Raw genomic sequence first — 22,989 nt, forward strand, 5'->3', positions numbered from 1 at the left:
AGGAAAAAAGGACTGGTTTTTTTCTGATCCTCATACACTAGTCATGCTCTTTTACACTGATTTTGCATTTATATAAACAGATACAAATGGAAATGTACTACTTTTTTTTTTCATTTCTATTGATGCAATGTGATGATTCACTAAAACAGGAGAGAAGAATGGATTGGATGCCAATAGCAACCAATTGTGTTCCAGCTTTATTTGATGCACACATTAAGTACAAATCCTGATTAGTTACTATGGGCAACAACGTTTCTTATTTGTTAAATTTTCTTTTATCTATTTTTTATGAATGAGCCTCACTATATATAAATTTTAAGAAAATAGGTGTAATTTGCTGTCTGATTGAAGTTATTTCCCTCACACAAAGTACTATTATACATCTGCCTAATACAGTAGGACATGCTAAAATACACAGTTTACAATGCCTTTTTTGTATATAAACCCTAGTAATAAACTTCTCTTATATCCACTTCATCTCTCACACCTGTTCACCCCCTATGGACCAGAGCAATTTTTACATTTCTGCTACGGACCTGTTTATTTGGCGATAACTTTTTTCATTACTTAAGATAAAAATGTACTACATATATTTTATATCTTAAGTAATTTATAAGGACAAACAAGACTTTCTTTTCATGAATATTGTCTTGCAACAATTATTTTTTTTCGCAATCCTTAAACAATTAAACTTAACAAAATGTTTTTGTTTTTTGAGCAGTGTTAGTTTAAAAATAAATTGTGTTACTGCACATAAAAGTGTAGATTTTATTCTGTAATTGGTCCTGTTGTAAAATGATACTAAAATTATGAGTCTGGTGCAAAGCATTGCAAAGTTATTTACAAATGAAATAAAGTGCGTTTTTTTTTTTTAATTTTGTGCTTTTTTTTTTCAATGTGTATAAAGTATGTTAAAGGTGTAAAAACATTAACAAACAAAACAAACAAAAGCAAAATAAAGTTTAAATATTATTAGTTAATTAAATAGAAACTAAGAAAAAAAAACAGCAGGAAAATACCAGTTGAATGGAGAAGGGAAATAAGGAGGTAATTAGGGCTGATTAGAGTAAGCTAAGGGTTAATAAGGGGTTAAACAGAGGAATATTTAATGAAAAAAAAACTTTTTTTTTTACTTGTCAGTTTGCTTTAACTGCCAGATGGAAGTTCATCCCTTTACTCTGTAGATGAATAAACAGATACAAAATGAAACAATGTTTCTTGTGAGCAATGTTGTTGATAAACAGTGCCAGACTGATTTTCTTTGACAGTTTAAGCTGTCAGAACTTTCTGTGTGCTCAGCAATATTCTTTGACTAATCAGAGCTGAATTGCCCAGTACTGTGACAGGGAAGGTCCTGGAAGCAAGGCAGAAGGACTGGACATGTTACACATGCCCTCTGTACAATGATGACATTTTTCTTGGGTGTGTCTAATACATCCAGAGTCTGCAGCTGGTTACCCTCCATTTTTGGTTTAATATACAATTGAACATGTTTTATGTGTTCAATAAGCGCTAATAAAAAACCTGATTATCCTGCCAGACATTTAGTGAGTTGATAACCTCCTATAAATTCATCCTCCATTGACTATATAAGTTAGCTCTGCTCCCAGCTCTCTCTGTGGTCTATAGAATGCCCCTTATGTTTTGGAGAATAGAAGGTGGGAGGTATTATATAGTCCTAAATGTGTTCTGTCCTGTGCTGCTCCATCATAGGTACAGTACAGCGAGTGAGCATTGTCATCCTAGGACAGGAAGTAATTATTATGCAGGGTCACCTGGTGGAAAAAAAATGAAAAATAGAAAAAAAAATGAAAAAAGAAAACTAATTCAGCCACTACATCTAAGGATTGATCAGCCAGAATATATTACATTTTTGTTCTTGGGTTTAGGTACACTTTAATAACTCACATCTATTCATGTCATCCAATAAAAAAAGACTATATTTAAAATGTTAGTTTGCCTTTTCAGAAGTAATGAAAAGATGAACTAACACCCTACACTCTCCTCACCCACTGTTCTGCAGTCACCTCTGTGGGTGGTTCAGTTTCACCATCCATGCACCCTGGTGCAGCAGTCCTGGGGTTGGAAAAATGTGCTGTTCTTCCTCTTCTTTCCTAGGGATGGCAGGATGAATCTGAATTCTTCTCAAATTTGCTCTCATCCATCCTGGTATCCTTTAGAAAAGAAGAAGAAGAACAGTACCATTTTAAAATCTCAGGACTGCTGCACTGGGCTGCATGGATAGTGAAACTGTATCACCCACAGAGGTGAGTGCAGCAGAGACTGGATTGGTGGGGAGGATGTAAGGTGTTTAGTTAAAATTTTTCTGAAAAGGTGAACTAACACTTTAAACAACTCAAGCTTTGGTTACCTCTGTCTGTTAAAAAAAAACAAAAAACATATTGAACCACTTGTATTATAACGGAAGTCTACAATACACAATCAAAATTGCTAGAAGTACATGTAAACACTCACTTTGTAAAACTTCCCATTCAGTTTATAATATAAATTAAAGGCAAAACATTACATATTAAAAAAAGCATTATAAATACATGTTTTCCCTTTTATATAAATGATCACATACCAACTGTTCTCAGTTGCATAAGGAGTTCAGAGAGCTGTGGGAGGAGAAACAGCAGCACACCTGTCTTCCCAGTGAATGACTGGGGGGGGGGGGCGTGTCAGCTCATGTCCAATCATTGGAGGAGAGCAGACTGAGTTCTCAGCACAGCTAGAGAATTGACCATGTTGTGTTTTCCTGCCTAGTGTGGTCAGTTTTTTTTTATTAGGAAATCAGAGGGGCGAGCAGGATCACCAGGTATTTCACAAAAAGGCAGCAACACAAAGAGAACAGAATACTTTTTCATACAAGCACATGGTACAGCAGGCACATATCAGGAATATGAAATGTTGGATTTACATATTCCTTAAATCCAGAAGTGCTTTGAACAAGGCTTTTAAACAGAAGCTGAAAATATGGGACATACTGCTGGACACTGGCCATAGAAAATGATCAAAAGATTAGACCCATGCATAATATGTAAGGATGGCAGGCAACTCTGCGGTCTCTTTTTTCCAATTTTACCCAGATTTATTTGTAGGTGCCTTCCTTACAGATTAGGTAGATGGATTGGGACATAACCTTGGCAGTTTGCAGGAAGAATTGAATCAATGCTGCCAAACTACATCTAATATATTCAAGAGGTAAAACAATTCCACAAATAGGCATGTTTGGTGCTGACATAAGCCGAGGCGCTGTTTATAAAAGTCTTCCATGTAGCAACAAATGCAAACGTTTGTATATTATAGCTTTTATTCCCTTGAATCTGGGCGCGTGTAAAGTCATTGTATTATGCTACGGATAAGGTCCAAGTTAGAAGACTTTGGGTGGTATGTTTTGAGTTTGTTGGCAGAGTCTAGGTAGATATTTTTCTCTTGTGCACATAACAAATATCTCGTGTTTCATATAAATTAATATTTTGGCATGAGTTTTAGTGAGTCAATGTTTTACATTTCAGAATATATTTTATGGAGCCATTTGTGAGGGTTTTTTTTTTTGATACATTGAGCTTTAATTTTAAGTTTCACATTACAAAGTGTTGTAAGCTACGCCAAAATGTAAACCCATATTTTGAAAGTGAAAGACAAACAACAAACTGGTAAAAGGGCACATTAAGCTCTTTGTATTGTGATCTATGTGGCATTTCAAGAACACCGAGTCTGACTTCATGCCTATTGTAAAAGTCATGCTGCTGATCTAGTGATTGGAAGAATCTGAATTCCTTCCAGAATCCTACACGTCTGTCTCCCATTGTCATGCTTTCTCAGAAATGCAGTAAATGGACTAAACCAGGCTGCAACTGCAAATATTGCAACATTCTAGTTCTATGGGGAAAAGGTCATTAGACATGTACCAGAATATTGCAGCCTTATAATATATAATGGCAAGATGACAAGGAAAACATGGCAATTGTTACAGTCAGGAAGAATCATGGCTTGGGTAGGACTGTTTGCATGAGATGTGTATGATTCCTTACCTATGCATGTAAGCCTAAACATGTAATGATGGGGTCACTCTCTCATTAAAAAAATTGACTGTAATGTGTGACTGCAGATACAGACTCATTGACAAGAAGGAGTAGTAAGCATTTGTATTTAATGAAATGGTATACATACTGGACATTTTTTATCTGCAGCCTGAGCCTGGGTTCACATGTGGTGCGGTATATTTCATGTGATTCGCACAGGAACCACACTACATTCCTGTGCAAATCACATGCGAATTGTGTGCGGTGCAATTGAAGCCATACATTATTATTATTATACAGGATTTATATAGCGCCAACAGTTTGCTCAGCGCTTTACAATATAACGGGAGACAATACAACAACAATACAAGAGGGTTAGGAGGGCACTGCTCCTTGGAGCTTACAATCTAGGAACATTTTGTATGGCTCTAATCGCACTGCACCCGCACGGAAAAGGTGCAGAACCCTTTTTTTGGTCCGCACTAGAATCAAATTGCATGGGTATTCACACTTATGCAATCCAATTCTGCACATCGCACCGCGTTTTGTGGACCGATTTTGGGGTGTTGTTAACTTAACATACACACCTGCAGTAGTTCGCATGAACGGGGTGCAATGCTGATGCGGTTCGGAATTTGCACAGAAAATGTTGCAAATTCCACACCGCTTCAGTGTGAACCAGGGATAAAGATTGTGTGATAGCCAAATAGACATTAGACAATGATCAAGGGGTGAAGACACACTGGGCTTAAAATCTTACAATCTAGGAACATTTTGTATGGCTCTAATCGCACTGCACCCGCTTCGAAAAAGTGAAGAACCCTTTTTTTGGTCCGTACTAGAATCGGATCACATGGGTATTCACACCTATGCGATCCAATTCTGCACATCGCACTGCGTTTTGCGGATCATTAGACAATTATCAAGGGGTGAAGACACACTGGGCTTAAAGCGGAGCTGCACCCAAAAGGGGAAGTTCTGCTTTAAGCCTTTGTCCCCCTGCCTACGCGATCTAAATGGAAGTTGTTTCCCCACCTCCCTCTCCGTAGTCTTCTGGGACACGTGACAGGTCTCAGAAGACTACGGGGCCATTCACAAAGCGCAGCGCTTCTCGTGCATGTGCAGTGGGCACCCGGCTGTGAAGCCACAAGCTGTCACAACTGGGTGCCCACACTGAAGATGCCGGCGCCAGGGGAGAAGACAGCTGGTGACACCACCGCTGGACCAAGGGACAGGAAAATGTCTGTATTTTAAGAGTCAGCAACTACAGGTTTTGTAACTGTTGACTTTTTTTTTTTTCAGGTGGAACTCCACTTTAAGTTCATTAGTCTAAAAAGATGGTGTCACTTCAAGAAAAACAAACATTGCTGGCAGGTATGAAGTATGGCACCCAGTGGTACCTTCACATACCTGCAGCAGCTTTCAGTCCCCCTGCTATGCCCCAATCACAGACCAAGCAAAGCTTCTGGCATTTCCTGATGTTATCTAGTGTTGTAACCCATATATCTTAGACCTATATTGGCTATAATAATGGCAGTTTATACATTTCAACCACTTTCATCTAGCTGCCCATTACAAAAATGACTTAAAATTGTTTGCAATAGCTTGCCTTAAAGTGTTTGTATAGCCCAACGTTTTCTTTTTTTGGGGAGCGAAATAGGATTACCCATGTCAAGTTTTTATTGTCTGTGCCCGGAATGGGTAGATCCACTCTCTACTTATCTTGGTAACTCTGGTAATTGTCACTGAGACAGAATGTGATGGGAGATACAAGATGCCACAGTGGTCTGCAGAACAAGGGCTGAGGGTTAATCCAATTTGGGCACCTGTAGATATCCCACTATCTAAGGGGGGTTATCATGCTTTGTAGAGAATCATGTTCTTCCTGTTGTGTCTCTGGTAGGGGAAGTGAAGGGAAATCTTCCAATGGGACACAAACTTTGTCCCTAATATATCCAAAACCTAAAGTAGAGTTACAGTCATTTTTGTGTTTATTAAAAGTCAGCAGCTACAAAAACTGTAGCTGCTGACCTTTAACCACTTGCTCTCCAGAGGATTTACCCCCCTTACTGACCAGGCCATTGTTTGCTATACAGAACTGCGTTACTTTAACTGACAATTGCGCAGTCATGCCACGCTGCACCCAAATGAATCTTACATGCTATGCAGCGCCATACAAAGCAGTGTGCAGGAGTTGACAGGGGAGAGATCTGTATTGTCTACATACAGATCTCTCCCCCGTCAGTGATGCTCAACGATCACCATGTGCCGGCGGGGAATCACGGGCCAGGACCCAGTGATTGACAGCTGAGGCCACCAATGGCAGCACGGGTAGGGTGCACACGCGCCCCTACCCGGAAATGAAAAATCTTGTATATATACATGATTTTGCCTAGCCCTGCTGCCCTGTAGCAGTATTTCTGTTATAGGGTGACAGGAAAGCAGTTAATAAACACATACTTACCTGTCCCAGAGCTCACCCACGCCATCCCTTTTCTCCCTCTTCTCTCCCTGGTGCCAGCATCTCAGCTGTAGATACTAGGCTGTGACAGCTTGTGGCTTCACAGCTGGCTGCCCACTTCACATGCACTGCGCTGCGCATCATGATTGGACTGGCAGTCTTCTGGGACCTGTGAAGAGGGAGGAAGGAGGGGGTCAAACGTCCGGCTCACTTCGCCGCGGTGAACTGAGCCGGAAGTGGGAGCGGGTACCTGTTAAAACCAGGTATCCACCCCTCCCCCCCCAAAAACAAAATGCCAAATGTGACAGTAGAGGGGGGGAGGAGGCAAACAAGTGGAGCTTCCACTTTTTGGCATTAAAAACAAAAACGTGGTCTATTCATACTTTTTAATCTGTTTGAATCTCATGTGATTAAAAGTTTGTCAGAATAGCTTTAAAACTTCCATGTGTATGGCCAATATTAGGCTGGCCATGGACAGCACAGTTTTTTTGTTCAATTTGACCAGAATTTGAGGAATGGAGTGAGGATTCCAAGCAAAAAGCCAGGGAAACTACCATTAGTTGTAGAATAAACAAACTGATGTATGGTACTGGTTTACTTATTCTGTGAAGTTGTTAGTAAACCATCATCTGCAGAGGGGTTATACTGATAACCAAATTAGCAAAAGCATTTCATTTTTTTTCAACCATGGAGATCAGCTTTTGCTTACATCTATTAAAAAAAATGGAATTTTACACAACATATATGATTATATGGATGACCAATTTACCAATCATATAATCATATAGGTGTTTTTAAGCATTAATATTTGTAGTACATCATTGTTGTAATAGCTGCAGTGATATCGATATCTGATCAAAAAAAATTTTCGACAAAAAAAATTACCTGCAGGGGCGGACTGACAACTCATGGGGCCCCCGGGCAATAGGGGATCATGGGGCCCCTGTGTCTATTCCCAAACTCAAAAAAGCCTATGAAAAAGGTACCAGGGGCATCTCATGGGGCCCCTACTGACCCCGGGCCCTCGGGCAGTGCCCGAGTTTCCAAATGGTCAGTCCGCCCCTGTACCTGTCTTATTGAAGTTCCCTAACCAAGCTGAGTGTGATTCAGTTTTAGTATGTAAGTCAGTTATCCTTTCTAACGTGTTTGGTACTATATTGACACAGTACATTATGTAGATAAAATAGAGCATAGACACAGTTTGTCATATGAGGCCATTGTAATCATTACTTTCCCTTATATATGCATTGAAATCCTCTTTATAGGCACAAACGGCATGGCATTATAGAGAGCATGTGTAATGTTAGTAAAACTAATGATCCTGTGGTAGTCATGCTTAGTAAACAAAGACCATTGTGGATTTAGTAAAGGTATCACCTTTTGTCTCATAATCAAAGTATCTTTAGCTTTTCCATTTTATTCTTTAAACATGTTGACTAAACAGGAAATTGACTGACCATCTTCCTCTGAAAAGTGGATCCATTGCCTCGGGTTTCTCCTTTTACTGCTGAGACAATAACAGGAAAAGATTGAGAGATATTTACTGCAATAACAATTCTGTGTGTTCGCACAAACATCGCGCATCTGTTTATGGTCTATGTGCACAATCTGTAGTGGGAAATAGATGGTATCTTGATACTTCTCTGAATATTCCAACATTCACTGGCTGTAATGTATTGTATTATTGGTGCACTTTTATGGTCTATGTGCACAATCTGGAGTGGGATATAGACGGTATCTTGATACTTCTCTAGATATTCCAACATTCACTGGCTGTAATGTATTGTATTATTGGTGCACTTTTATGGTCTATGTGCACAGTCTAGAGTGGGATATAGATGGTATCTTGATACTTCTCTGAATATTCCAACATTCACTGGCTGTAATGTATTGTATTATTGGTGCACGTTTATGGTCTATGTGAACAATCTGGAGTGGGATATAGACAGTATCTTGATACTTCTCGAAATATTGCACCATTCACTGGCTGTAATGTATTGTATTATTGGTGCACTTTTATGGTCTATGTGCACAATCTAGAGTGGGATATAGACAGTATCTTGATACTTCTCGAAATATTCCAACATTCGCTGGCTGTAATGTATTGTATTATTGGTGCACGTTTATGGTCTATGTGAAGAATCTGGAGTGGGATATAGACGGTATGGACTGTGGGGCAGCACAGTGGCTAAATGGTTAGCACTTCTGCCTGGCAGTACTTGGGTTGTTGGTTTGAATCCCAGCCCCAGCACTACATGGCTGGAGTTTGCATGTTCTCCCTGTGCCTGCGTGGGTGTCCTCCAGGTACTCCGGTTTCATCCCACACTCCAAAGACATGCTGGTAGGTTAATTGGTTCCTATCCAAATTGGCCCAAGTATGTGTATGAATGTAAGTTAGGGACCTTAGATTGTATGCCCCTTGAGGGTTAGGGACTGATGTGAATGTACAGTATATATGTAAATGCTGTGTAAATTGACAGCACTATAGAAGTACCTGAAATAAATAAATATCTTGGTACTTCTCTAAATATTCTAACATTCACTGCCATGTACCTAGTGGAGATGGAGCTGAAGAGGGGGCTTCTCTTGCACCTCTCGTCCAACAACCCTGGTAGTGATGATAGAGTGGCATCAGAGGCTGGAGTAGCAGGTAGCGCCAGCTGGGGTTTGCAGGAAGCAGATGACAGTAGATCACCAGGCAGGAACCAGGAACTGGAACACAGTGACACTTGCTTGGCAGAGAAGTGTAGCCAGGTCGCAACCCAAAAGTTCTCAACAGCTGGCCAGCGAGGTACAGGAACATCAGACAGAGACAGAGTCAGGCTATGTACAAAGCCAGGCAGCGAGGTGCAAGAATGCAAGGAGCCAGAGAGTCAGAATACAAGCCAAGTCACAGTAGGCAGGCAGAAATCCAAGGACAGGTCAGGGGAAAGCTGAGATGTACACAGGTAATCAAGTATGGCAGATCAAAGCTCAAGTGATGAAGGAACTAGCTGAAGACCATTCAGCAATCCATACATGTCAGAGTCCAGATAAATACCGTTTTTTCCGGCGTATAAGACGACTTTTTAACCCATGAAAATCTTCTGAAAAGTCGGGGGTCGTCTTATACGCCGGTATACGGTGAGCCGGTGTCAGGGCGGCACTTTTTTGCGCCTCCCCCCCCTACCAACGGGAGAGACACTAAGTACAGGGGCGGGCAGGGGGCTGCTGTTTCTTACCTGGATCCGGTCCCGGTCCCACGACGATCCGGTCCAGGAAGCGCAGCTTCATTCTGTTCGGCCGCTCAATGTCCGCGCGGCCACTCGGCTACGCCTCCTCACCGGTGATTGGGCGCCAGAACTGTAGCTCAGGAAAGGCACACAGGCGGCCAATCACCGGCAAGGAGGTGGAGCCGAGCCGCCCCGCGAAAATCGAGTGAGAGAGCGGCCGGTAAGTGTGCAGCAGCACCATGCTGGAACACTATTGGCACTATTCCTCCCCCCACTGACACCAACGATGGGGCACCATTCCTCCCCCCCCACTGACACCAATGATGGGGCACTAGTCCTCCCCCCACTGACACCAATGATGGGGCACTATTCCACCCCCACTGACACCAGTGATGGGGCACTATTCCACCCCCCACTGACACCAATGATGGAACACTATTCCTTCCTCCACTGACACCAATGATGGGGTACTATTCCTCCCACTGACACCAATGATGGGGCACTATTCCTCCCACTGACACCAAAGATGGGGCACTATTCCCCCCACTGACACCAATGATGGGGCACTTTTCCTGCCATTGATACCAATGATGGGGCGCTATTCCTGCCACTGATACCAATGATGGGGCGCTATTCCTCCCACTGACACCTATGATGGGGCACTATTCCTCCCACTGACACCTATGATGGGGCACTATTCCTCCCACTGACACCAATGATGGGCACTATTCCTCCCACTGACACAAATGATGGGGCACTATTCCTCCCACTGACACCACTGGTGTCAGTGGGAGGAATAGTGTCCCATCATTGGTATTAGTGGGAGGAATAATGCCCCATCATTGGTGTCAGAGCGAGGAATCGTGCCCCATCATTGGTGTCAGTGGGAGGAATAGCACCCCATCATTGGCATACCACACTGAAATACCATACCATATTGAAATCAAATCTGATGTTTTTTAATTTTTATTTGGTGTATGTTGGAAGAGGGGTAGTCTTATACGGCGAGTATAGCCCAAACCCTATATTTTAACAGGAAAAGTAGGGGGTCGTCTTATATGCCCAGTCATCTTATACGCCGGAAAATACGGTAGGTCATTTGGCGCCAGTGCTGATACGTGTGCGCCTGCACATGTTTTCTGCACGTGCTAATACGTTTGCGCAGGCGTGACAATGCCTGTTTTGCATTGAACTTTTGCTCAGAATTATGAGCATGCACAAAAGTATGAGCATGTGCCAACCTTCCCGTTCCAACATGTACTGAGGTTCTCTTACATTCACTGGCTGTAATGTGTTGCATTATTAGTGCACTTTGAAGTGGATGGGAATACATAGACAAAATCAGTGTCATGAAAAAGTGTACTTATATTCCACATACCAGATACAGTATGTGACGGAATGAGACAAGTAAATACTTTCTGTTCTAAGAAGGCTATGCTGTGCAATGCACTGGCTCAACTAGAGGGCTTTTTGATTCCTTTAGTTCCTTCTCACCGTGATCTTCACAGTTATACTTTCTCTATGCAACATGCTGAGATTAAAACCTACATTTATATAAAACTTAAAAAAAATAGCACAAGGGATAGTAGTGACATTTAATATGAAGTGTTCCTTGTCCTCACCCCCAAACCCCACAGCCCAATCCCTGCTGCCATAATCTTCCATTCCTTTAGGGGTTAATGGAGCCAAAGAACCTGTCATCAAGAGTGCTGACTATGCTACCTTTCCCCCCTCCTCCATTTATAGAAGCTGTACTATAACTTCCATCATTGAGAAGTGTTCTATGAATGTTCTTTCATTTATCCATCTGTCCCCCATTCACAGATCGCTTTTCATTCATGGAAGCTATAGCACAACTTCTATGAATGGAGGAGGGGGGAGCATAAAGGGTGGTTATGGAGTATGGGGGTTGAGGCAAAGGACAGAGGATATCAACTATGACAGCTGACATCAGCACAAGGGACATTTTGGATTAAATGTAAGTACCATTCTTTGTGCTGTTCTTTGTTAGTTTTTTGGGGGGGGGTTAAGTTTGACTTAATCCTAGAATTTAAAGTGTATGTGTAGGCAACACTTATGTTTTTGATTTTGGATAGAGTAGACAAGGGTATATGTCAGTTTATTTTTTGCTGTCGATGTCCAGTTAGGGAGATTTCTCTTCACTTTCTGTTCCAGAGATGCAGCAGGAAGTTAGAGGAAATCTCTATAAAATGAGGGCAATTCCCTTTTAGTCAGTTGTCACCAGAAAAGTGCCCCCATTAAAAGATTTCCTCTCACTGATACAGAATAAGCATGAAACAAGTATATTCAGAACTCTTGCTTTACATTCTTGTTCCAGATCAGCGCCTCAGAAAGTATAGAAGCCATACAACTAGCACTTTTAGACATAGGGGTTTAAAGTCACAGCTAGACAGTTCCCACAGTATATGTTTATTTTTTAAAGCTGGACTCTGGGAAAAACAAAAATCCTCCCTTGCAGTGGGGTTGCTTACACACTGCAAACGTTAAATGCTTGCTTAGGTCAGGGTACTGGAAAAAACAGTTAACCCTTTGATCGCCCCAGATGTTAACCCCTTCCTGCCCAGTGCCATTAGTACAGTGTCAGTGCTTTTTATTAGCACTGATCACTGTATTGGTGTCACTGAGGATGTCATTGACATCAAGTCAGTTCCCCCCAGTGTCAGAATGCCCACCGCAGTTCTGCTATAAGTTGCTGATCGCTGCCATTACTAAAAAAAAAACAAATTCCAGTATATATACTGCAATTTGTAGATGCTAAACCTTTCACATAAACCAATTAATTTACACATATTGGGATTTTTTTGTATTAAAGACATGTTGCAGAATACATTTTTTAATTTTTTAATTTTGTTATTGAACATGTTTAATAGCAAAAAGTCAAAAATATCATTTTTTTCCCAAATTTGTCAGCCTTTTTTGTTTATAGCGCAAATATTAAACACTGCACAGGTGATCAAATACCACCAAAAGAATGCTTGATTTGTGGGGAAATAAGGACGTAAATTTCATGTGGGTGCAGCGTTGCATGACCACGCAATTGTCAGTTAAAGTAACGCAGCGCCGTAACGCAAAAAATGGCTTGGTCAGGAAGGGGGGTAAATCCTTTGGAAGGCAAGTGGTTAACAGACCAAAAGGGAACAAATAAGAGACATACTGTATATCGTTGGGATTTAAACACGGGTTGTGTTAATCTACACCCATCAAACTTCCCCCCATGCTTTCTTTGAATTAAAGCTGAAGCTGCCTGCTTTGTAGTGATGTCTTGAGAAGAGGTAGAAAGTCTGAATATTTGGAGGGGCTTTCACAGGCTCACATTGTTATCTCATGTTGCTTTGCCTTGAATTAAGGTCAGCCCTCGGCCCCCGCCCTCTCCTAGTTTTTTCGAAGCTCTAGTGCTTGTCAGGGACTATTACACATTAGTGGGCAGGAAGTGGCTGTTCCAATAGGAGGCAAGGGAATATGAATTCCTGGCCATTCCAGCACACTGAAAGGAGGAAGCCGCATTTACACATAGCTACTGCTTGCTGCTGCTGCTCAGAGGGTTTCTTTTCTCTGACTTGCTGGAGTCTTACAGGAAAAAGGAATTTGTGATCTGCAAATAAACCAAAAGGCGGCCAGTGCAGATCTAACAGGCTTGTACTTTCCTTCCCCGAAAAGTGAGACACACTGAGACTGTATAGAGGAATATTGAAGGATCTGTTGGGATGGTTGTTAGAACAGTGATTGTGGTTCTGGAGATGGAAGCTAACTGCTGTTATGCTCTTGTCTAGATCTTTCAGTGGAGACAGCTGGAAAATCTTTATTTCAGAGAAAAGAAGTTCTCAGTGGAAGTTCATGATCCTCGCAGGTAAGTGCCCTGATCCCTCTGCTATGATGTGATTTTTGTTAGCAGCCTGACCAGTGACACCTAATGCTATATGATTCTCAAAAATGTTTCCTGAGATAAAGCCGGGTGGCAGAATCTCATGTGCTTTCAGCAATAAGATTTTCCCTGACATAGCTAAGTATGGCAAACAAAGTGGCGTGACTTTTCAGATCACCCGTATCCTTTGGACTCCATTAGCAGAGAGATATGACCTCTGCCCTCGTACACACCTCCAGTAAAAGTTCATTCATATTCTGTAAGATTCACCCCACCATCCTAACCATTGACAATCCAGATCTATAGCACAAGAGTCACTCTGATTTATTGGGAAGAAATTATCAGCTTGATAGGAAAGAAGGGGATGCAGTATCCTATGGCAGCCATTGTTCTTATAAAGCAAATTGCATAGTAGATTAATTTTTCTTGTGTGCTATAGGTTGCTGCACATCCCTGGCATGCGTTATAGAATTTCCAACATATAATATAGTATGCTGTTCTGTATCTGTATGCAGACTTAGCGGCATGAAACATGACATTACTTCTTGTATTGTAAAAACTGGAGCAAAGAAAGATAAAGCAGTGTACCCCTACTTACCATTTCATTTCATGTATCCTTTTGCCTTCCAGATAGAGAAGAAAAAGATTAAGGACCCATTTGCTCTGTTGCATTTTACCACATATCTTGCAATGCACTAAAATATTTGTAATAAGAATTTCCCCTTGAGATTAATAAAGTATTCTTAAAAATTTCCCTTTGGTATTAATAAAGTATTCTGAATCTAAGTTCCCCATAATAGAAAATGTTCTGTCCTCATCCCAGCACCTTGTGCATTTTTTATGAATACGGCATATCCATTTTCTTCTAAATTTCAGTGCCAATAGAAGTCAGTATAACATGCACTTTGATGTTTTGGCAACAGGTACTAACAAGCCTTGGCCAATGGCTGTTAACATGAATTTAAACCCTAACAATGAACTTCTCATTATTGCTTCCTTTAAGTCTGTCAGTTATGCCATTGAAAGCATTCTGTTCTATCTGTTTTATACGTGCAAAAAATTAACTGTTGATCCTGCCAGTAATTTGGTGTTGTTCTGTGTCCTCTGCTGCCCTATCTCAATATTAACTGAGTAAAGTTAACTAAAAAAGTAAATTAATGCAGCCACTAAATCTAATGACTGATGAGCTGCAAAATATTACATTTTTGCTATTGGGTTTAAATATACTTTAACCCTATTCACATAAAATGCATCAATGCACACAGGAAAAATGCATGTTGACGCGTGACAACCCTACTGCTACAAGACAATGCACCTCTATGCACATGTGTAGATCTAAATGGGCCTCTAATCTGTTTGATAATTTCCATCTTTCATAGAACAGTCCTACTGTAGCCATGCTCATTGATTACAATGAATATAGATTAGTGAATTTCAAAGAACATTGGCAAACGCTGTCTATTGTGTTCTGTATTCTGTATTCATAAAGTCAGTTATGCATACTGCAGACAGTATATAGAGTAGATTGTAGAGATGTACAGTATGTATATGTGTTACTACTTTAAAGCACACAAGCTATGAAGTCTTTAGCACTTTTCTCACCAGAGATTTGAATGCTTGATAGTTTAATGTAAATGACTAAAGCATTGTGTGAATGTGAATATAGTAAACAAGCAGTTGTAAAGGTGTTTTACTGTTACTTAGGTGGGGCTATACAGGGGCTCTCCTTGTCATCACTGTACAAAGGATACTAAGAAGACTTGATCTGACAATGCCTACAAACCTGTTCCACTGACTTCTGGTAGTTCTGGTAATCCCAAGTCACATCAAGTCCCACACATTCAAAGACTGGAGGGCTGTGTGGTGTTAAGTTTCAGAAGAGCTTTATTTCCCTTCCAAACAAGTCCTGCACCCAGATTCATTTCACCCCTAGGCCCGTGTCTTCATGAATCTCTTCCCTTTCCCAGCTGAAGGGTCAAACTTTTGTCACATCTCCATGCCATCTAATATAACAGGTTCCATATTTAAAATAAGGATGCCTAATAGCATGATGGTTTCCATGGTATGTCAGTTATACGGCTAATGAGGTTTCCTGTTCGACTAGAATAATTGCCTAATAACTGCACGTGCCTATGGTAGGAATGTTTGGAGAGGGAAACGTGTGCCATTTATATGTATAGAGTTCACGTGCTCCTCACAGACCTTCTGAATGAGTTCTTCATGGTCCAACACACTTATCAGGAGATTCAATTCAGATTAGGAGTGGACAACCCATGGCCTTCCAGCTGCTGTTGAACTACAAATCCCAGCATGATCTGTCAAAGACTGACCTGATTTTATAGTGTATATTTACCGTAGGAGGCTAGTGAGCACAAGATGTAACAGAACACAAGACCAGCTGATAGACACAACACTGATCATGTGTTCTGACACCCAATATTATCGCAATGAGCAAACCATGTGAAGTATGATAGGAGTGTGTAAACAATAAAAGGCATCCAGGCGTTTACTGCGGCACGGATTGTTTTACAGAGTAGGGGGCAATGTGGGAAGTTCAGTAAACCATAGCAGATGTATATTTCACCACCTTGGCTGTGGTACGTTGGTTTCTGTGGTTATTGCACTTTACCTGTAATCAGTATTCTTCACATTATTCAGAGCAATATCTGGTGTAGATCTGTTTTATTTTCTCTGATCAGTACCGTGTGATGGGGAAACACCCAGTTTCATATTAACAAATTTGGGTTAACCAGTGACCAATTCGATTATCTGCCTGCTCTGGCCATGGCAGGATGTAAGCCATTTCTGCTCAGCACAGTTGTAAACTGATTTATACTTCCTGCCCTTGTGTCTGTGTTATGTGTCCAGAGGAAATCACAGCTCATTTCTCTGCATACAGGGCATCTGTTACCAGGAGGACATTTGGTCATGGAGGGATCGCTGTGCACACGTGGTACGCGTGTCCCGCTCTCATAAAGTCCATCTGGGCTATGGCCATTAGCCAACACCAATTCTATCTGGATAGGAAACAAAGCAAGGTAAGGCATTCATGAAATACTGTATATATTCCGGCTGATTACATTTTCCTGTAGATTCAGGCTAGAAGTCCTTAGACAATAATAAAGAGATCACAAGGTCAAACATGTGACAACTGAGAGATAGAAGTTCCCTTTTTTTTTCCTGTGTCAGTCCATTTCATTAACTTCTGCTATGACTATTTCTCATATTTCTTCCTTTTTATCAGATTACTGTCCATGCCTGTATGCATGTTTCTGCATCAACCCAACACAATGGGGTTGATTTACTAAAGGCAAATAGGCTGTTTACTTTGCAAGGGAATTTGTATTTTTCTTATTGAATGAGGTCAAGCTCTGCTGAATTCTATCATCCGATCATGTGCACCCAAAAATGCTATTTTTATTTTCCTTGCTCAGGACTGGGGATTCTTTTCAAAGTAGATTTTCACCATATTCCCTAAGCTAAGAGAAAATTCTATTGCAAAGTGAACAGTCTGTTTTACTTTAGTAAATCAACCCTACAGTTTCAATAACAATTATTTAACAAAAGTATTGCTGTCAAAAAATGTGTTGAATAATTATGATGCACATGAAATAATACACAATATGTTAGTATTCAAAGCAATGCCATCAGTGCATACCACAAGAATGAAGTCTACATGTATTTATTATTATTATTATTATTATTATACAGTATTTATATAGCACCAAAGGGTTTGCTCAGCACTGTATGTATTTCCTCATAAACACATAGAATTACCAAGAGCTATAACTGACATTCGAACCAAAAATCTCAGTGATGTCAAGCGACAGCGTAAATCAAATGACACATTAACTTCTGAGAATTCCAAATAAGTGGCCTCACCTTGCTATTACAGGAATGGGAACGTCAAACTTTACTTCAGACCTTGATAATCAGTTTTAAAAGGCTTTTGGTCACACAATCATGCCTATATTTGCATTTGTAGCTGCTGACTTTTTTTATTTTTTTTTTCTCCAAAATGACTGGAGTCCCTCTTTAAATAGGAGCTTCAGTCTCCCCCCAAAAAATTAGGTCAGCAGCTACAAATACTGTGGCTGCTGACTTTTACTAAAAGGACACTTACCTGTCCAGGGATTCAGCACCGTATTCATCCGGGCCGTTTTTTCCCCAGTCTTCAGGTCCCCAGCACTGGCATGTTTACTAAGGGAAACTGGCTGTCAAACCACAAAGTAGCTCTGCGCTTTGTGAATGGAACCACAGTTTTCTGGGACCTGTGACATGTCCCAGAAGGTTGCAGACAAAGAGGGGAGGGGGGTGATCATCTGCTCGGATCACCTAGGCGATCCAGGCAGAAGTGGGAGCAGGTACCTGTCAAAACTGGGTACCTTCTCCCCTGAAAAAATTAAGTTTCCAAAAGTGGGAGAGGATGGAGGGAGGAGGTGGATAGCAGAAATTCCCCTATACACAAACTGGGGATAAATGTTGAATCCATATTAGGGTGCAAAATGCAAAACAAAGACATCCAAATATTAATTTTTTTACCCATTGGAATCAAATGTTGTATATAAAACACTGAACTTTTCCACATACTTCTTCAACCATTACACAGCAAAGCCCTTCAGTAGTTGATTTGAAATGTGACAATTGATAAATCATAGCTATGCTTATATATTTATTCATTTCAGGTACTTATATAGTGCTGTCAATTTACGCAGCACTTTACATTTATCTATTGTACATTTACATCAGTCCCTAACCCTCAAGGGGCATACAATCAAAGGTTCCTAACTCACATTCTAGGGTCAATTTAGACAGGAATCAATTCACCTACCAGTATGTCTTTGGAGTGTGGGAAGAAACTGGAGTACCCAGAGGAAACCCACGCAGGCACAGAGAGAACATGCAAACTCCAGGCAGGTGGTGCTGTGGCTGGGATTTGAACCAACTACCCTAGTACTGCCTAGGCGGAAGTGCTAACCATTTAGCCACTGTGCTGCTGATAATATACATAGCATGTGTTTAGTTTCTGTATACAATAGCAGCAGAGATAATGAGGCAGTCAACAGTAAACGGATTTGAACATGATTGAGACAAACATAGATATATGCTCAGACAAAAAAAGAAAAACTAAATAAATACAGGGAAGACCTGATGGACCACTTGGTTTTGGTGATGGACTCTTTCTGCCGTCACTCTTCTATGTTTTTAATATAGTGTAGTTTCCTTTGGCATGTTTGAAGCAAGTTCAGCTGTGGGTTCCAATATGTTTGAAAAGTCTCATTGATTGATATCTTTCATATATAGTTGGCCTGTACTTTGAAGGCAGGCCTATGATCAGAAACTTCATCAAAGTTTTCAATGCTGCTTACAGGCATTTCTTTGAAGAGGCCCTAGAAATATGTGACAGATCCATCTTTGTACTATCAATCAAACTGATAGCATGTGGGTGTACGATTCATGACAATGGTGTCGGAAGGCTACATTCTCATAGTTACTGTACTTCCTCATGCTTCGCTCATGTCAGTTCATGAACCCAAACTATATATTTCTTCATTTTCTTCAGTATAGTAAATGCTGAGTAGATTTTTTTTTCCTTTACACGGTCCCTGCCCACATATTTCTCCCACTGACTCTCTTGATGTCATCAAGGCTTTTAATAAAAAAAAGGGTTTTTTTTGTCATTTGAATTAAAAATCACAGGGCTTGTCCTGAGCTGCTGAAACAGATACCATAGATATCTACCTGTTTTCTGTATATATTGTATTTATTTGTATACCTCTCCCCTTAGACTATTAGCTCCTTCAAGGACAGGGACTGTTTTAAATCTCCTTATCTTTTCATCCAATATTCTCATCGTGTGTACAGGGCTTTAAAGAGGACCTGAATGTTTGGTTTTTTATAATGCAAACCTTGTTTTTATGCTCAGTTTGTATATAAATGGAGGCAGCCATATTTGCTGTTTACATAAGCAAGCTGCATTTTGCTGGTTATCCCCTCATTTGACTAATCAGATAAAGGACAGGATCTCTGCATTCAATAATGATGTCTTACAACTGAACAAGATAGTTTATTGTCAAAAAATGTAATGTAATGTAACAATGCTGACATTTTGACCTATGGATTTATAGCAAATGTGTTAATGATCTGTCTACGTTAAGGCTTCCTATAATAGAAAGCAATAAACCCTTCCAACTTGAAGCAACTTTGGGGATGATAATGAATGCCTTTGGCAGTCTAAGTTCCTTCCCTCCCCTTTTTTTGTTGGAAAATCTCCCTAAATGTAGCAATAGAGAAGAGTGTAGAATCTCAGTACTGTTTGGTTAACCATTCAAGCTGGACAGGGTTAATGGCTTTTTTTTTAGATGTTTGGTTAGGTTTAGATGGATATGCACTTGTACGTGTGCTAAAGGGGAAGAAATGGAAGATAGTCGTAAAGCTTTATGTCTGTTTATAGGATCACTGTGCCTGGATTCCAAAATTGTTCTGTTCTCCTCAATTCAGACAGATCCACTTGAAGTCAAAAACTGATTTCTAGACACAAACTGTGGGTTTAAACCAATTATTCTATCAGCATATTTTTTGATTGTATGAGGAATTTCACATTAAATCATGGAAACTACAAAACCCATACAGATAGTAATTATGCAAAATAGTTTTTGAACGTATAATAATATAAAATATTGCTAATAAAGATTTTCTACTTTTTCAACCAACAGTCTAAAATACATGCTGCCAGAAGCCTGAGTGAGATTGCCATAGACTTAACAGAGACGGGAACTTTAAAAACTTCAAAACTTGCCAATATGGGAAGCAAAGGGAAAATCATCAGCGGAAGCAGTGGTAGCCTGTTGTCATCAGGTAAGACTCAAATTATTGTTTTAGGAGTATCTAAGAGCACTGTCCTGGATTTGGGTGGTTTACCATAGGGTTCTCTGGGGAGCTACATTACTGCTTCAACATTTATAGCTGCGTGAAAATCAAATCTCTTTTAACATGTTGATTTCATTTTGCATTTGTGTTAAGAACTTTCTGATTTTAAAGTGAGGCCTGGAGGGTTGTAGTAAAGGATATGACATTGCCCACTTTTTTCTAAGGGGTACAGCTCTCCTCTTTTTGCAGGGCTCACTACCCAGTGAGTCATTGACCTGGAAAGCAGGCAGCCAGTAAAGTTTCTACCCTTTATGCTTAATATTGGTTTGCTAAGTAGTGCAGTCAGGATCACAATGACACTTTTGGATTCTGCAGCTTCAAATAAAAGTTACCAGTGGTAACTCCAATATTTCTAACACAAGTTTCATTTAAGTTTTTCATGTTTTGTATGGGTGCCATTAAGTTATACACATTGCTGTTTGTGCTATTAACTAGATGCTAGAGCTGATGAGAAACTATACATACCACACTACTTCCATATGTCCAGCTGCACAATGGCAGTTGAGGCATGGTATACAAAGATGCCAAAGAACTGCAGTTTGATCAATACAGACCTGTTTTGGCCTGCCTTGTGTTTGGTCTACATAGTGATATAGCAGGTCCTTTAGAACAATATACGTAAAATAAAATAGAAGTACAAACATTTTTTGGGTTGATGAAGTTGCAACAAAAGCCATCACAGTCCATACAGCTGCTATGGGGTCTGGGGTAGGTGGGGCGCACCAATAGGGAGGCTGTTAAGGAAAACTAAACTGTTAGGTTTCCAGTATAGAAAGATTGAAGTCAGACCTCTAGATGGTTGGTAGTGATGAATCCTCCTCTGTTCAATAATAAGCCTTTCAAAATCAGCCCAAACGTTAAAGGTCAGCTGATATCCTTGTTGTTGTTACAACTATCATTTTTATCCACAGCATTGGTCTCCGGTAGTGTACTGACTAAGCTAACAACTCTCCTGCTGCCTGTCTTTGATTGAGAATTTGTTTACATCAGTAGGCATGTGTTATGGCCCATAAAATGCCCATGTGCTGATGTGCATTGTGAGTGGGATGTGTTGTAACAATTCATTGCAGTGTTTACATTTTTCTTTTTTACTCTATTGCATTTAATGAACATTTCATTCAACTCTTTGCACAACTGTCTTCTATGTGCTGTGCATTGAGCCTGTTTTGATCGCTTATCAGCAGAGCTCATGCACCTGGTGTGAAATAACCCTTAGGCATACTTTAAGTTAAGTTTAATTACATATATTGTCACAACTGACACTGCAGGCTTTTACAGAGAGTTAGATGGGAAGGGAGGAGGGTATCAAACTTAGTTACGGGACCCCATGATTAATAGTTACACCCCTAAGCAAAAGCTTATCATAGAGCGTAACTTAGCTGACTTATATATACTCGATTTTTGTCTAGCCAGAACTGCTTCTGTTTGAAATTTTTGGAATACTTAAACTGTACATGACATTGCTCATGATCACGAAGGAAGTACTATAAGGACATTTGTATCCTAATGGTGTTTTACTAATCCCATATTCTAAGTTCAATAGTTCATGTGTATTCTTTCTCAGAATAGAACTGTCAGTCTGTAAGGTCCCCTATAGAGACTCTCCTACCTGAGCACAGATCAATTAAATATCACAATCTCTGGGCTGATAGTGGAGAGAAAACTGTTAAGTAAAGCCTTTAGTTTTCTTAATAGTACCTTTTATGTGGCAGTCTTTAGAGTCTGCTGTCTGCTCTAATCAGGAGTTACGACAGCCTTACAACCAGAAATTTCTGCTCTGACAGGGATTACAAAAATGTAATAAATGACAGGTAAGGTTACAATATTTTAACAGTTTAAAGAGACCCTGTCACCACATTTGGAAAGGTTTAGTACTTGCATATGCATACCCCATGTAGGAGCTCTTTCCCCAGTATTCCCCCACAGCCAGGCACACAGTCACTCTTTGGCTCATTAATCAGTCTAGAACTATGTACAAAGCGAGGACACTAAACTTCAATCTGTAGAACTGTAAGCAAAGTCCTTGTAAAAGCAGTCAGTGGAGTTGGCTTTGTAGTAGCAGCTAAAGGCAGAAAAGCTTCCTCTTTTGAGCAATTTGTGCAGAGTCCCTCCACAAAGCATTAGATAGACTGAGCTCTTCAGGACACCAGCCGATGTCACCTTCACACAGCCAACTTTCTAGCACCAGAAGAGTGGCAGCAGCCCACAATCTCTAGGATCTCTCACACGAAGCTGTACTTCACAAATGTCCTCAGATGATGGTTGCATGTGGCCAGAATCTTCCAGACACCTCCACCAATGACCTCAGACAAGATCTTTAGATGGCAGCCCCTCAGTCAGCTGCCAGCTACCTTTAGTGTCCAGGCCCCTCAGCTAGACCAGCTGAGGTCTCACAAACAGCAAGCATATGGCAGAGTTGCCTAAGAGGAAACCAACCCCTCGTAGGCTGTGATCCTCTCCTGCAGGATAAGACAC

General features: G+C 40.5%; 1 protein-coding gene across 6 annotated transcripts in view; it reads left to right on the top strand.

Annotated features, from left to right (window-relative positions):
- Positions 1-22,989, top strand: part of FRMD4A (FERM domain containing 4A) — a 558,898-nt gene that overhangs the window by 494,762 nt on the left and 41,147 nt on the right. For all 6 annotated transcript variants that reach the window (XM_089686117.1, XM_089686116.1, XM_089686118.1 and 3 more), the window contains exons 12-14: positions 13,493-13,569; positions 16,484-16,622; positions 20,301-20,442. In XM_089686117.1, the coding sequence (XP_089542243.1) occupies positions 13,493-13,569; positions 16,484-16,622; positions 20,301-20,442 (358 nt within the window). The remainder of the gene's footprint in view (positions 1-13,492; positions 13,570-16,483; positions 16,623-20,300; positions 20,443-22,989) is intronic.

Source organism: Staurois parvus, unplaced genomic scaffold, assembly GCF_062004578.1.
Source record: "Staurois parvus isolate SC_StPar_1 unplaced genomic scaffold, SC_StPar_1.0 ptg000019l, whole genome shotgun sequence".
Lineage (NCBI taxonomy): Eukaryota > Metazoa > Chordata > Amphibia > Anura > Ranidae > Staurois > Staurois parvus.